The sequence below is a fragment of the Astyanax mexicanus genome, chromosome 22, assembly GCF_023375975.1.
Source record: "Astyanax mexicanus isolate ESR-SI-001 chromosome 22, AstMex3_surface, whole genome shotgun sequence".
Lineage (NCBI taxonomy): Eukaryota > Metazoa > Chordata > Actinopteri > Characiformes > Acestrorhamphidae > Astyanax > Astyanax mexicanus.
This window is the reverse complement of record NC_064429.1, coordinates 32,811,249-32,826,238: the sequence shown is the minus strand read 5'-3', so window position 1 is coordinate 32,826,238 and position 14,990 is coordinate 32,811,249. Positions and strand designations below refer to the sequence as shown.

At 38.7% G+C, this 14,990-nt stretch overlaps 1 protein-coding gene across 1 annotated transcript in view; it reads right to left on the bottom strand.

Annotated features, from left to right (window-relative positions):
• Window positions 1–345: 345 nt before the first annotated feature.
• The window catches only part of rtn4r (reticulon 4 receptor), a 135,304-nt gene continuing 120,659 nt past the window's right edge, over window positions 346–14,990 (bottom strand). Inside the window, exon 2 of the mRNA XM_007258957.4 lies at window positions 346–2,591. Within this exon, the coding sequence (XP_007259019.2) occupies window positions 1,201–2,591 (1,391 nt within the window). The 3' untranslated portion in view covers window positions 346–1,200. The remainder of the gene's footprint in view (window positions 2,592–14,990) is intronic.

The window sequence follows — 14,990 nt, the reverse complement described above, 5'->3', positions numbered from 1 at the left end:
GTTTTCTTTGCATTATTTAAGGTCTGAAAGCTCAAATACATGCTCTAAATGACTCTATTTTAATTTGAAATTTGGGAGAAATGTTGCATACACCTATAAATAGCAAAATCAGAGAAACTGATTCAGAAACTGAGAAAAGTGATCTCTTAATGTTTTTTTTTTTTTTTTTTTTTTCCAGAGCTATATCTGTGGCTCAATACATGTTGCCAATATCAAATATTATTAAATATTTTTGAAAAAAGTTTTGTTAATTGATCATTGCTCCTGGTAACTTCAATCTTCGCACTCCAGCACTTCCAGTTGCAACTGTCTATAAAGGCATAATAAGGGCATACTAAGCAGCTCTACAAAATGAGATATTTTATTTGTAATATATTTATGCTTGTACACCAGTAAAATAAAATGCATATCTATAATTCCATCGCAATCTCAGTGAACAGTTAGACAGCATTCCTTCGACAGACGCCACCTGTTTAAAAACCGTTGTGACGCAAACAGAACTCTGCATGTTTTTGGGGATCATTAAACATTTGTCTTTACTGAAATACTTAGAAACATAAAAAAAACGTAACAGTATCGAACAAATGTATCACTCTTGGAAGAAAAAAAAAAAAAAAAAAAAAACATTGGGAACAAAAAATATTATTATGTTGTTTGTCGCTTTCCTGCAAACATTCCTGTGTGCTTTCAACCCTTTCCGTTTTTTTTTCTTTTTTTATCCTTTTTCTTTTTTAAACATTTTTCCATACTTTTTCTTTTTCTTTTTCATTTCGTTTTTTTGAAACGGGTTGTCTACAGTAGTCACGTTTTTTTGATCAGTGTAAGCTTTTGCAGGTAAAGGGGGGAAGGAGGACTCGCTGTTCGCAGTGTTGCTTAAACACAGCACATTGAAAAGTACATAGAACAAACATTTTGGGCACTGAGTTTTTTTTTTATATACATTAGATCGTATGGGTTCTGTAAAGGCATCCATTTCTTTAAACGTGTCTTTAGCTTCATAAATTATTGTTTGTTCTTGATTCTCGATTCTCGTTTCTAATCCGTTGGACCAGGCGTCTGTACGCAAGGTATCCCCCTCCAATGGTGTGACAGTCTCTGCCTGCTTGTGTCGTTATGGTTGGTACTTTTTTATTTTTTTACGTCACTGTCATGAGCAACAAAAAATCCGAACAAAGATCCAGGAGTTTGCTCTGATTGGAACTAAGACAAGGTTAAGGACATCCAGAACATGGGGAACAAAAGGAGGCTCAGTGCTCTGAGAGTAGATCCGTGACCTTTCAGACATGACTGGTCTGATTTGGGCTTTTTGGAGCACTTTTTCTTCTTTTTCGACGGCGCCGTGGAAGGTTCCAGGTCGTCCAAGAGATTTGGGTTGAGATTGTCCAGCGGTTGGTCGAGGTTGTTGGAAAGGGTTCCGAGCGGCCCGTCGTTGAGGCTTACTCCTTGCTTGCTGCGGGTGTCGTTCTTAATCCCGTCCACTCCTCGGACTTTGGTCTTGGAAATGTTCTCCTTCTCTTTCTGTGGGTTGTTGGTGATCTGGCGGCTGTTGTAGGAAGAGGGGTCGGGGATGGACTTGCTGGAGATGATGGATGATTTGTCGTTGTCGGAAAGGCAGCACCTGGGAATGCTCTCTCCCAGCGGATCGTCGAGGGAGTGGAACTTTCCGGAGCGAGTCTTGGTGTCGACGCATCCTTCCAGGTCGTTGCTTTTAAGCCGTTTCAGATCCTTCCCAAACAGAGTGACGGGAAGGTGGCATTCCAGCTCTGAGCTGGAGCCTTTGAAGCGTTTGAACCAGTCCCAAAGAGGCCTTGCACGGCAGTCGCAAATCCACTGGTTTCCATTCAACCGAAGGTACTGGAGCGACACCAAAGGGTCCATTGACTCGCCGCTCAACATGGTAAGGTTGTTGTAGAACAGAAACAAGGTGGTCAGCTTGCCAAGGTCGCTGAAGGCCCTCTGCTGCACGTGGATGATACGGTTTTGATGCAGGAGGAGGCGGTCCAGGTTGAGCAAGCCTCGCAGCATGTGATCCGTCACGACCTTGATCTTGTTGTTGTGTAGGAACAGGTAGGTGAGGTTGGCCAGGTCCAGGAAAGTGTCGTCGTGCAGGGTTAGGATGTTATTGTCCTGTAAGTAGAGATACTGAAGCGAGAAGAGTCCGCGGAACACTCCCACGGGCAGTTCGGAAAGTCCGCACCTGTGCAGGTGCAAGGTGTGCAGCTTGGTCAAACCCCGGAAGGCCGAGGGGCTGATGATCCGAAGGTTGCTGTTGTCCCCGATATCCAGCTCCTCCAGTCTCTCCAGGCCGTAGAAGGCCCCGGCCTCAATGTGGCTGATGTTGTTGGAGTACAACCAGAGGACGGTGAGATTATGCACAGAGCTAAAGCTGGTGGAACGGACCACCGTCAGTTTGTTGCTCTGGAGGAATATCCGCTGGCTGCGAACCGGGATTTCGGTGGGAATGGAGAACAGGCCCTGCTGCTGACAGGCCATGGTTGGCCTCGGCTCGCTGTAGCACACGCACTTGGCCGGGCAGCCGTTCAACGCTGGCACCAGGTTCAGCCACAGCACCAGGCAGAAGAGTCGACCGCCTGCGGAGAGAAGACAAAAAGCGAGAGGGGGGGGGTCAGTTTTCAGTCTGAGACCATAACCACTTATCGTCCCGTGATACCGCCGCATATAAAAGACCTAATTATAGCTTCATTATTGGAACAGCGTTATGAAGGAGTTTAGTCCTAATTGAATTAGTCGCTCAAATATCTGCCGGACAATTATGCGAGGGTGGGAGGACGATAAGGGTGCTTGATTTCGAGAGCTTACATGCTTTTAAAATAGGGAAGGAGGAACATGAAAAAAAAAGGAGTAACAGAAACGGAAACAGAAAGTTCTCAGATAAAACAAGCTCAACTGGGATCTTGGCGGAAATTGGCGAGATAGGACCAGGAGGGGTTCAACATGGGGGCCAAATTCATTCACTCACTTACTCACTTAATCACTCACTCACACTGCAACCATCCTCGCAAAAAAACACAGTTACTGTATACACTGTAGGTCAACTCATTACAAGACAAGCCTTCTTCCATCTTTGAATGGGGGAAAACCAAAATAGTTCAAATCAAACCTTTGATTATTTAACCCTTTCAGGTCTTATAACACAGTAATTATATCAGACAGACACATGCCCTGATCTCTTTTACTCCAGAAGACATACGGCTGCTCAAAAATATAATCATTTAAAATGTAAAAAGAAGCAGAATTGTTATATTTTCCTGGAACTGATCATGTTTTGGTCAAAATTTTACCAAGCGCCTGTTTTTATTGTTTACTTATTTTTGAAAGTATAGACTTTAAATATATTCACACCTAAGATATCTTTTCAAAAATGACTAGAGTTAGACTAGAGTGTTTATGAGTTGAAAGCATAATAATATTGATGATAGTTCATTACATGGTTTATTAATTATTACTTTGATAAAATATATGGAGAAACAGCATCAGGCGGAGTTATTTTTCTTGATAATCAATAATCACACCTCTAGGATACATGTAGATACTAAAAACCTGACACTCACAGCAGCCTATGCCTTTCAGTATTTTGAGGATCAGAAAACACAAAGAAAACATATATATATATATATATACAAAAATGTAAAGTTTTTAGTCTAAATAAATAAATAAAAATGTTTAGTGCAAAATAACTACTTAAAGTAAAAATGTGCAAGTAAAATAAAAACTATATAAAGTAGTGCGCACACCATACCTAGCTTTAGTTTGAGTAAAGCAGGTAGTTTAGTCACACTGTGTTTTTTCTGTGGACACTTTTGAATCTTTATTTACTGATATTATTTGGTTTGAAACATCATATAAATAAGTTTGAAGCACTAAAGGTAAATAATATTGGTTGAGGAAGGAGATTTTTTCACTTTTTTAGGTGTTTTTTGAGAAATTCAATGGGTTTCTTTTAGATTTAGCTTTACCACACTGGGATGTTTATCACTACTTTTTGGAAAAAGAGTAAGTTCTGCTCTTTCTAACCATATATGGATTATGTTTATGTGTGAAGGGATTCCTGAGTAATTAAGCTGAGAACACAAGGTGAGATTTTGGATGTAAAATACATCCGTAGGGTTCTGAGGGTTAAGAAGAATTTTTAGGTATTTATACTTTAGTGAAAGAAGAGTTCAAAGGGTTAAGTAAGGTAAGGAAATATTTTTACTTTGTTACTTGACACCTCTGTACAGCTCCGACTTCAATTGTTTAATATCAAGATTAAGATATTTAGAAAAAGGGCACAACTCTTTGGATTTGGAATATGTTTTACCCTTCCTCTCCACATCACTGCTCGGCCAAAATGGCCGTCCTCATCCTGCCTGTGAAGAAAGCTCTACTGGCGGATATCTTATCTTCGCCCTGGGACCCATTCCCATCTATCAGCCAACGCAAGCATGAGGAGCCAGGCAATTGGGAGTGCTGATAAATTAAACATAGGAAAGTGCCTGGCGCAAAATTAGCTGGCACTAATAGGGAAGGTGGAACTAATCATGCTCCGGCGTGGAGAAGGGGTTGACATTTCAGTCTGTCCAAAGCAAGATAAGTGCAGTGGTGGGCCTTTTCATGTCTTCGTGGCTGCATGGGGGGGATAAGGATGGGTGGATTTTATTATATATATATATATATATATATATATATATATATATATATATATATATATATATATATATATATATATATATATATATATGTTTAACTGCAGGGCAAAGGACCAAGATGTTACATGGATGTTAGAAGTCTGTTGGAGTGCTGTAGTTCATGTGATCTCTCATAATGTGATTGAAATGAGCGTCAATTGAAGTCAGATTACATATTTGAAGCTAATAATCTGAGGAAATGTAATATAATGCAGTGACTACAGTATGTTGTAGGATATTACTGGTCTGTATATATATATATATATATATATATATATATATATATATATATATATATATATATATATATATATATATATATATAGTATATGTCAATAAATTCTTAGATTTATACAGTATAACATTTACTGCATTCATACAATATACAGTACGAGTCAAAAGTTTGGACACTCCTCTTCTCATTCAATGTGTTTTCTGACCTTTTATGTTTGTTTTTACATTGTAAATTGAATACTAAAGACTGAAATTAAAGCTATACAGAAAGCTATATGGAAAAAAAATATTCTGTAAACTAGAAGTGTTAAACAAATCACAATATGTTTCATATTTTATATTTTATACTCGTTTTACAGTTTACTACGTATTTCCTTTTGTGTCCCTTAGTTGCTTTAGTGTCCCTTATTTGCAAATGATCATATGTATAATATTGTAAATTAAAAACATTATCCAAATTGGAAAAATAAATTGAAGTAAAAATCTGTAATCCTGCTACAAACATGTGATCCTTTAATACAGGTGTATTTCACTCATTTTAAAATGGATCGCACCAAAGTTACGAGTGCTAATCTGCTCGGTTGTGGAGAAACTGCTAAATATAATTACAGTAGTATAGAAGTACATGTACGGTATATGGATGTGAATTTCTAGTACAAGTGTATAAAAGTCTTTTAAATTTTGGTTTCAGTCATCAATAAATGTTTATTTCAATGACTGCAGTGCTATTTTGCTATTGTTTATATATATAGGGCCTACAAACTGAACGTCTCAATGAGATTAAACCAAGACAGTCTCCTCCAGACTGTTGGGGTGCATTGAACGCATTAAATACTTTCAGTTATATTTTCATAAATGATTAAATGACCAGTGGTCCAGTATGTTCAAAAGACAATGGGTTTCATGGAATAAAAACATGTGCTCCTTCATTGCAGGTGTATTTCGCTCATTTTCAAATGGTGCGTACCAGAGTTACGAGTGCTACTTCTGCTCAGTTGTGGAAAAACTGCTATATCAAATTACAGTAGTATAGATGGTCATGTAGTATAGACAGGCTTCAAGACAGGCTCCTCCAGAATGTTGGGGTGCATTAAATGCATAGATGTGCATGTCCTGTAGACCTGTATGTTCAAAAAGACAATGGATTACATGAGGTGTCCCATTTTTTTTCCCACCACTGACTAAAGCTGTAGCTTGTTTTTGTGTTGAAAATTGTGGTACGCTCTGAAGAAGCTACGTTACTGTTGTCTTCCATTTAAACTAACCTTTTCACAACATCGTTGCAATGTTATAAGACATGTGCTCCATCTTTGCAGGTGTGTTTTGCTTATTTTTAAATGGTGCGCACCAAATTAATGAGTGCTACTTCTGCTCAATTGTGGAGAAATTGCATTTACAGTAAACAGGCTTTAAGACAGGCTCCTCCAGAATGTTGAGGCGCATTAAATCCATTAAATACTTTCATTTTTATTTGTGTAAATTGATGATTAAAAGACCAGTAGTCCAGGATGTTCAAAAAGACAATGGATTACATGAAATGTCCCATTTTTTTCCCACCACTGACTACAGCTGTAGCTTGTTTTTTTCGAGCATCCCCGGTGGGTGTATACCTATATGACATATGTTACCCATCGGTGTAGAAAATTGCGGTACGCTCTGAAGGGGCTACGTTACTGCTGTCTTTTATTTTTCCAGAGCCTCGGCTGCCCTCGGCTCATCCCGGAGCCGCCCCGCCCTTTCCTCGTCCGCGGTCCCTCTCCGTCCTGCAGCTTGTTAAACGGAACTTGCTTGAGGCTTGACAGCAGCCCTGTGCTAGCCTTTCCCTCAAATACAGTACCTCCCGTCCCTCTCTATCGCTCTCTATCTCTCTCTTTCTAGCTCTCTCTCTCTCTCTCTATCTCTCTATTTTTCCGTCATCCTGGCGTAGCGGAAAGCTGTCAGACTCTCCCTCTTTCTGCTTCAGAGCACTCCTCTTTCACCCCCGTCTCTGCCGATATATATATATATATATATATATATATAAATATATAAAAATATTCTATCACCAGGCTGTTCCGCGTTAGGCTTCGTGAATCCATCAGGTCTCCTCCTTTTTATCTTCTAGTCATTAGCAGACTACCCACACCCCCGCGAAAAAGCGTGGCGGAGATCTGCTTTTCAAAGCCGCCTTTTCTTTCTTTCTTTCTTTCTCTCTCTTTCTTTCCTCTGCTTTTCTTAGCCGCGGTCGCGCTAACCTGCACGCGCCTCTTCCCCTTCGCCTTTCATCTGTTTAGCATTGAATAAAGTTGCTCCAAAATGTCATCCAGTGTCCTCCAATTATTTCCGAGCAGTGCCCGCTCCCCCGGACAGTCACATATCCGTGCCCTTTATCGTCCGTCACCCTTCAGCATAAAAAGCCCATTTAGTTGTCATCGACCACATGCCTCTTTCATAGTTTTTTTTTTATCCCTTTTTTTTTTCCTCCATCCTATTTTGCTCCCTTTTCCACTTTTCCATCAGTATGCCGGTCACTCTCCTCGTCTCTCTGATCACAGCCAGGAAGCCCATTTTCTTTTCTTCCCCCTTTTTCTCTTCTATCTTTCGGGGGGTGGTCGGAGGCTCTGTAAACCCTTATTATAAAATCAAAAGGTCTCGCACAACCACTGTTGCAGTTCCGCACTGTCGCACTGTCGCACTGTTGACTTGATATGTTCAAAAGAATACAGCATTCACAGACAGAGATGCGTGCAGATATACAGTGTATGAAAGGTTTGCCATCAGCTGCCAGAGCCCTGAGAGAGCACAATTAGACCTTGCTCTCTCTCTCTCTGGGTGGGTACAGTACATTGGATGGCACTCTTTCGACTCTAATCACTGCTAGGGTGATGTTGATCAGCACAAGGCTGCGTCTGTGAGCTGATGTATCAGAACCGAGTTGCAGCGCTTTCTTCAGAGCGTTAGCGCTGTGATGCTACTCGGCAATGCTGCATCAACAGCAGTTCAAAAAGAGGCGGAGTCTGACTTTACATGTGCTAGTCTTCACCCCCTTCACCTCCTTGTGTTGTGGCATCACTAGTGATAGGGGGATAGACAGCTGAGTAGCAACTGAATGTGTGAGAAAATTGGCTTAGCTAAATTGGGAGAAAATGGAAAAAATGTTGACATAAATGTTGCATTTCTGAACATATGTTTCTTTATTGTGTGTATTGAGTTCATTTTAAGTAGAGGCACTAGACCAGTCCATGCTTTTCTACAGTCATTGATTGCAACCCAACATACTACACCAACCCAATTTAGCCTTTGATTCGCCAAATTTTGCACTAATTTGCCCCAATAGGCCATATCTTAGTGACCTCTAGCACACAGGTTATTTGCGTATCTCTCAGCTGCATTTAGGGCATGTCGGAATGTCTTTGGTATCGTGAGACGTATATTAATTCACTTAATTAACGTGAAATAAACCAATCAGTGTGTCAGTTTTCATTCCCTTTAAGAACTGGGTGAGCTCTGACTTTGGGGCGTTTATATCTTAACAGCAGACAGCAGAGGATACTGACCTGCTCGTTCACTTTGTGAAGGTACGCCAGCAGCTCATTTTAAGGGAACAGCAATTATATTTTATTCTTTATTCTGTTTACTGTTGAGTTAAAAGCTGCATTTTTTATGTTTTAATCAGTCAGTGGCGCACCTGTATTTCCCACCGCCAAGATAGAAACACTCTAGAAATGTACTTGAACAGACCTCATTTCAGACCACCAAACCCAACAGTGTAGATTTATAAAATAGACTGTTGATGGGGTCTAAGATAGCAATGAGTATCACGACACACCTTGTGCATGGTGTACGGCGTACGATAGGGCCTTATCTGTTTTTGGCGCAGTAAAAAAAACTGAATCAAGTCAATTCCAACTCCAGAAACACCAAACAACCTAAACATCCTATCCAACTAGTTTGAAAAACTTTAATTGACCTACTTGTTTTTGCATTGCCTTGCAGTTATTTCTCTAATTACAGGGTGCATGACGCAGAACGGCACTGTCGTCCCGAATCAGCGGCTCGCTCTCGCGCCGCGAAAGGAGTGAAACTGGGTTCTCAAGTGACAAGACTATTAGGAGTGCAATCCTAAGCGCCTCTTAGTGCGGAGAGGACCTCTCTGAGTCATTACGGAGAAGCTAACACCAAGCACTCAGCGTCGCATGAAATGCATTGATTGCTGCTATTGCTTTGCTCTCTCTCTCTCTCTTTTTCACTCTCGCGCTCTCAGCGCTGACAGTGCACTTGTCCCGAGAAAAGAGAGAGGCAGCGGGACAATGCAACAAACAACTGATAAAAAAACAAAAAAATCAAGCGTCTTCTTCGACATCTAATTCAATTATTCGTGCGGACAGACAGCAAAACAAGAAACAATGCAAAGCAGCCACTTAAGATAACCGCCGGCGGTGAGAGCGGGCGAGAGACACCGGGAGGAAGCTTGTTGACTCTGAGCAGCCGAGTGTGGCAATCCCTGCCTCGCTGCTCATTTGCATACGTCCCCGCCGAGCGCACGCGGCGAATTTAGCGACGTTTCCAGCTTCATCTTCTTTATCTTGTCGTCTCTTTCAAGAGCGCTTTACACATTCTGACCCTGTTTTACAGCTGCTATTGTCCTAAAGACACCACCTGGGACGTGATGGAGCGGAACAATACCGCTCCCCACGAGGCTTTATACTGGTTATACTGGTATTGATCACGCTGTGAATGAATGCTAAGGGTCTCAGATGTATGTAGAGACAGGTATCATTGACATAATGTACTCTATAGGTGTGTAAAATGAAAATACCAATATACAGCACATTAAAACATTAAATTGCATGTTTTTTTTCCAGTATTTGTAAATGTTCTGAACTGTAGATTAATACTAAAGTCATCCAAACTATGAAAAAATATATATAAATTTAGTAAACAACCCAGAATCATTTTTTTTTATTTTATTTTAGGGAGTCACGTGGAATTCAGGCTTTCAGTTACCAACTGTGCTGTTTGACAGCATCAGTTGTAAAGTAGTGAAGAGGTTCCAGAGAGTTACAGGTATACAGTGAATAGTTGTATTTGAGTAATGTTCGAATCCAGATTATGAGAGGCAAGAACTACTCAAAAGTAAAGAATGTAAAAAATGAAGGTCAGTCAATCTGAAACATTTCAACTGTGAAAGTATCCTTAATAAAAAACATGGTGTGGGTTGTAAAAATACAGGATTTATTTTTAATTATTACTTTAGTTTTAAAAATATTGGTGTCAGAAGTGGTTTATGTTGTATTGTGTCCAAACCCCGCCCACTAATTCAAACAATTGCAATGCAACAATTTGATTTGCTTACACTATCAAAGTGTATAGTGATATACTGCATCTTAACTCTTTGTCTCTCTTTATCTTTTATATCTACAAGCCTACAATCAGTTTCTTCAATGTTACGAATCTGAATCCGAGTTAAAATCACAGTGTGAACATGTTTAATCATTTAGAAATAAAATTTAACTCTGTCTAACAAGCTCCGCATCTTCAATCTGCATCACCATTATCCTTTTTTTGGGGTTTTTCTGTACAGGGGCTTGCAAAAGTGCTCATACCCCTTAAACTTTTTCACATTCCATCACACTTTTTTTAGATTTTTCTTTGATAAAATTTTGAAAACCATGTATCATGTTTGTTTCACTTCACACTCAGGCAATAGTTTGTATTGGTTTATCATTAAAAAAAAATCTCAATAAAATACATTTTTGGTTGTGGTTTTTGGTTGTGAGGTGACAAAATGTGAAAAATTTTAAGGGGTTTGCATACTTTTGCAATCCACTGTGTGTTATATGTGTTTGTATGTAAATAGGGTTTAGTTATGGTGGTTCCGCTGGTGGAGCGATATTCACCCTCTTGGTGTTGGGTTGGATGGTGGATAAGGGTCTCCACCCAAGAGTTTGTTTCAAGAGTTATCTACTTTTTTGGCAGTTTTTGATGTTCTCTTTTGTTCTAAATAAAGCTTATATAGGATAATAAAGCAATTTATTATGTGGTATAGCTTACATAGTCCTAGTTTTGAATATCAGTTTTGAAGTTTTAAAGTTTTATTGAAGGAAAGCCGAATAGTAAAGCAGACTTTTTCCAGTTCTATCAGAAGTTCCGAGTGTTTCAGGTCTGGTCTTCAACTCTTACTTTTTCTTGTTCATCATCAGTCGGTTGGCGGGTAATTAAATCAGCTTAGTAAATTAAATTTACACGTCCAGGTCTGTGAAACGTGGCAGTGAAGTCCAACTAATTTCTCTACCTCAGAGAAATCAGTTTCCACATTAGACCCGGGAACATTTTTCACACTTTCACGGAGGCTCCCGACTATCCGCTTCTTTGCATAAAGATTTTTCTATTTACATAATTAGAATGGGGACAGCCTGAGCGTAATGTATGGTAAAATTTGCAGCAGCACTTTCAGCGGGGAGTTGTTTTGAATTGATTTGCTAAATTGTGATAATGTGTAGGTACGGGCCAAAGTGTGAGATTACAATTTGAACAACTTTGGAACATTGAGAGGCCTGTTAACTCATTTCAGTGGCGAAATTATACGCTTTTTCTTTATGCTTTAGAGAAAAGAGAACTTAGGGCTCTATCTTACACCCTGTAAAATGTGTGTATCGATGCTCATTGCTATCTTACACCCTGCCTACATGTATTTTCATGCCTTCTTGTCCGCATTTTTTAAATAGCAGCGGTGCTTCTGAATCAAACCATAAATTAACCTTTATGTTCACTCGGGAAAACATTGACGGATTGAAAACATTTAATAAGAAATTAGAATAAATAAGGAATAAAAGTAAAAAAAAAAATCTATACAATTGAATATATATGAATAAAATATATGTGTAAAATATAAAATTCTAAAAGAGCATATAAAACAAGTTGACACATAAAATGTAAAAAATGTATAAAAGAAATAAAGTAAAATGATAAGAAATGACAAAAATACTAATAATTAACTAAAACATAAGAATCAACATATTTACAATTTGATTAAAAAATCTTTAGAATAAAAAATAAAATAAATAATAAATTAATAAAAAAATAAATAAAAAGAAAAAGACAAACTAATAATAAAAAAAAAACAGTCACAGGCTTTCTGGTGGTGTTTAGAATATATCTAGACTGATGGGCGTGGTGGTCTGGAGCGTATTGCTACCTTGGCACTGAAAACACAGGTGCACCACTGACTGAAAACAACCTAGACAGACGTCAACAGTAAGCAAAATGTTCATTGCTATCTTGGCAGTGAATTGTCAACACAGGTGTCTGCTCGCATGGACAACTCTAGCCAGAAGCTGCCGGTCACAATCATTACCGCTTACTGCACTGCACTGTTCACTCTTGAAAATAAAGGTGTTAAAATCCTTTCATTTTCCCTAAAAATCATCAGTGTGCCTACTAATAATACAGTGCACCTTATGTATGAAAATAGACCAGAAAATAGACGTTTTTAGAACGTTTCTGACATATCGTTTTTAGCTAGACGAATACTAACATTATGGAAATGTTCTTGAAAAGTATTGTTACGAAATCTGAATATTAAAATGTTGACACATGACTAGGATTGCTGGTTTGTATCCCGGTCATGCAGCTTGCCATTAGCTGCTGGAGCCCTGAGAGAGCACAACTGGCAGCATACCCTCTCTCTGGGTGGGTTCAGTAGATGGCGCTCTTTCATTCCCCTTATCACTCCTAGGGTGATGTGGATCGGCACAAGGCTGCATCTGTGAGCTGATGAATCAGAACTGAGTGAAAAAGAGTTTTTGAAGGCAGCTCAAAAAGAGTGTTTTAAGGAATTGGTAGAAATTGGGAAGAGAATGGGATTAAATAAATGTAAAACACCTTAACAAATCATTATTGAATCATACTGTGGCCAAAGTACCAACATAATATCATGTTGTGTTGCCTCTAGAAAGGTTCACGCCTGTAATTCAGTAAGAAATAAGCAGTAGCTGGACTGGGCAGGGCTGCAGACATGGACCCTTCCAGCACCAGAACAGAAAGCAGTGCAGATCAGGGCGTGTGAGTCCCCCGTGCAACCAGCCAACCAGATGGCTCATGAATAACAGAGACGAGCAGGTCGTGGGGAATCAAATCAATGAGGGACGAGCAGCACATGCAGTATGCACACACGACTCAACTAAAACTACCTCTGATTATAATAATAATAATGCAAACAGTTTACATAGAGTTATCCCTTTTATATGCCTTGAGCTCTGATTGCTGCACTGTGCATTCACTGTGGCATTGTTTCAATAAGCTTCTGCAACGTCACAAGATTTAGGGAAGAAAAAATGGATCCATTGATGGAATAATCTGGTCTATATTCAGTATATTCAGGTAGTCAGCTGACCTCATTTTTTCAGCACATACTGTTGCTGAACCTAAACCTGAAGACCAACTGCAGCATCAACCAACCCCAGATCATTTACTTACTTAAATCCAGGTGGAAACTTTTTTTTATTTGGCCAACATGGTGATGATAGAGCAGCATCTGTGCATTTTTATTGAAGACATTGGAGCCTATTTTACCCTGTTGTCAGGGTTTTAATCAGTCAGTGGCGTACCTCTATTTCCTGCCACCGAGATACAAACACGGCAGAAATTTACCTGAACACACCTCACTTCCAGACCACCACTCCTATCACTCATATCATCAGTGTAGATTTATTCTTAAACTCTGAAGCTATTTTAACAGCGTTGGGGCAACGCGTGAAAATAGACTGTTGACGAGGTATAACATAGCAATGAGCATCACAACACATCTTCTGCAGGGTGTACGATAGAACCCCAATACTTGATTCAATAGTTTTAAATGTTATTTTGAGTTTCCAATATTCCATGTTTGTAGATGTTAACCTGACAAATAACTTTATCATATATAAGATCACCTAATGTGAGGTCAGAGGCAGAATTATGAATGTTAGAATTACGCTTTTGGACGAGATTAAGGCTAAAATTACTTTTTAAGCTTTTTAAGATCATAGTGTGAAAAGTATTGCTATTCAAAAGTGTAAAAGTACTGGATTCAAATTAACACTACTTAAAATATAAAAGTAAAAGTAATCGGTAACACTTTATATGAATGTCATCTCTATAAGACTCTATAAACATATTCATAACACATTATAATGCATTCATAAGGCATTACAAACATGGCTATACATATTTATAAAACTCTATAATTCATCATAGCCATGTTTATTATGCATCATGAACTATGATTATAATGCATTAATAGTAGTGTTTATAACATGTTATACATCAATACCAAGAAACTCAGTCCCAGCTTACAGACTTGTATCATGACTAAAAAAGCTTCCAACTTATAAACACACCCTCAATAATCCTATAAATATATTTTTAACCACTCATGAATTATACTTGGCTTGAATATAATATTAGTTATAGTCAATTATAATGTATTATAACAGGTATTTGTGGGCTCTAAGTAAAGTGACAGACTTTCATTGTGGGACTAGATTTTTAACGATAGATATATACTATTTTAACATGTATATCATAAGCATAGCTTATAATGTATTATGATCACAAGTCATAATGCTTAATAAACATGGCTATAGTGGGTTATGCATTTTTATAAATATTTAAAGCCATGTTTATAATGCATTATGAATGCTATGTTCCTACTTTTAAACCAAATGAAATTCAATCAATTCAAGTCTCTATAATACACTGGAAAACAATGTTCTTCTTGAGTAATTATTTTTTCTCAGACAATATTCTTCCTGTTCCAGTTTCCTCCTACATATTTACATTCTCCAAATAACATATCATGTATTATAAAGTGTACAGAGATACGTTCCACTTTAATGAGTTCACAATCCACGGCAAAACTCAGGAAATGCTATTTTTAGACACCAGCACCAACCCAGCGCTCCCTCCAACCGAAGCTTTTCATCCGCCCAAACTAAACATCAGAAAGGCAAACAGGGAATACTTCCTTCTACATGTACAACCGCTAACAAACACAACCCTCGCCAGAAGCTACCAGTGCTAACTTACTCAGAAGACTCTTGTGGATTC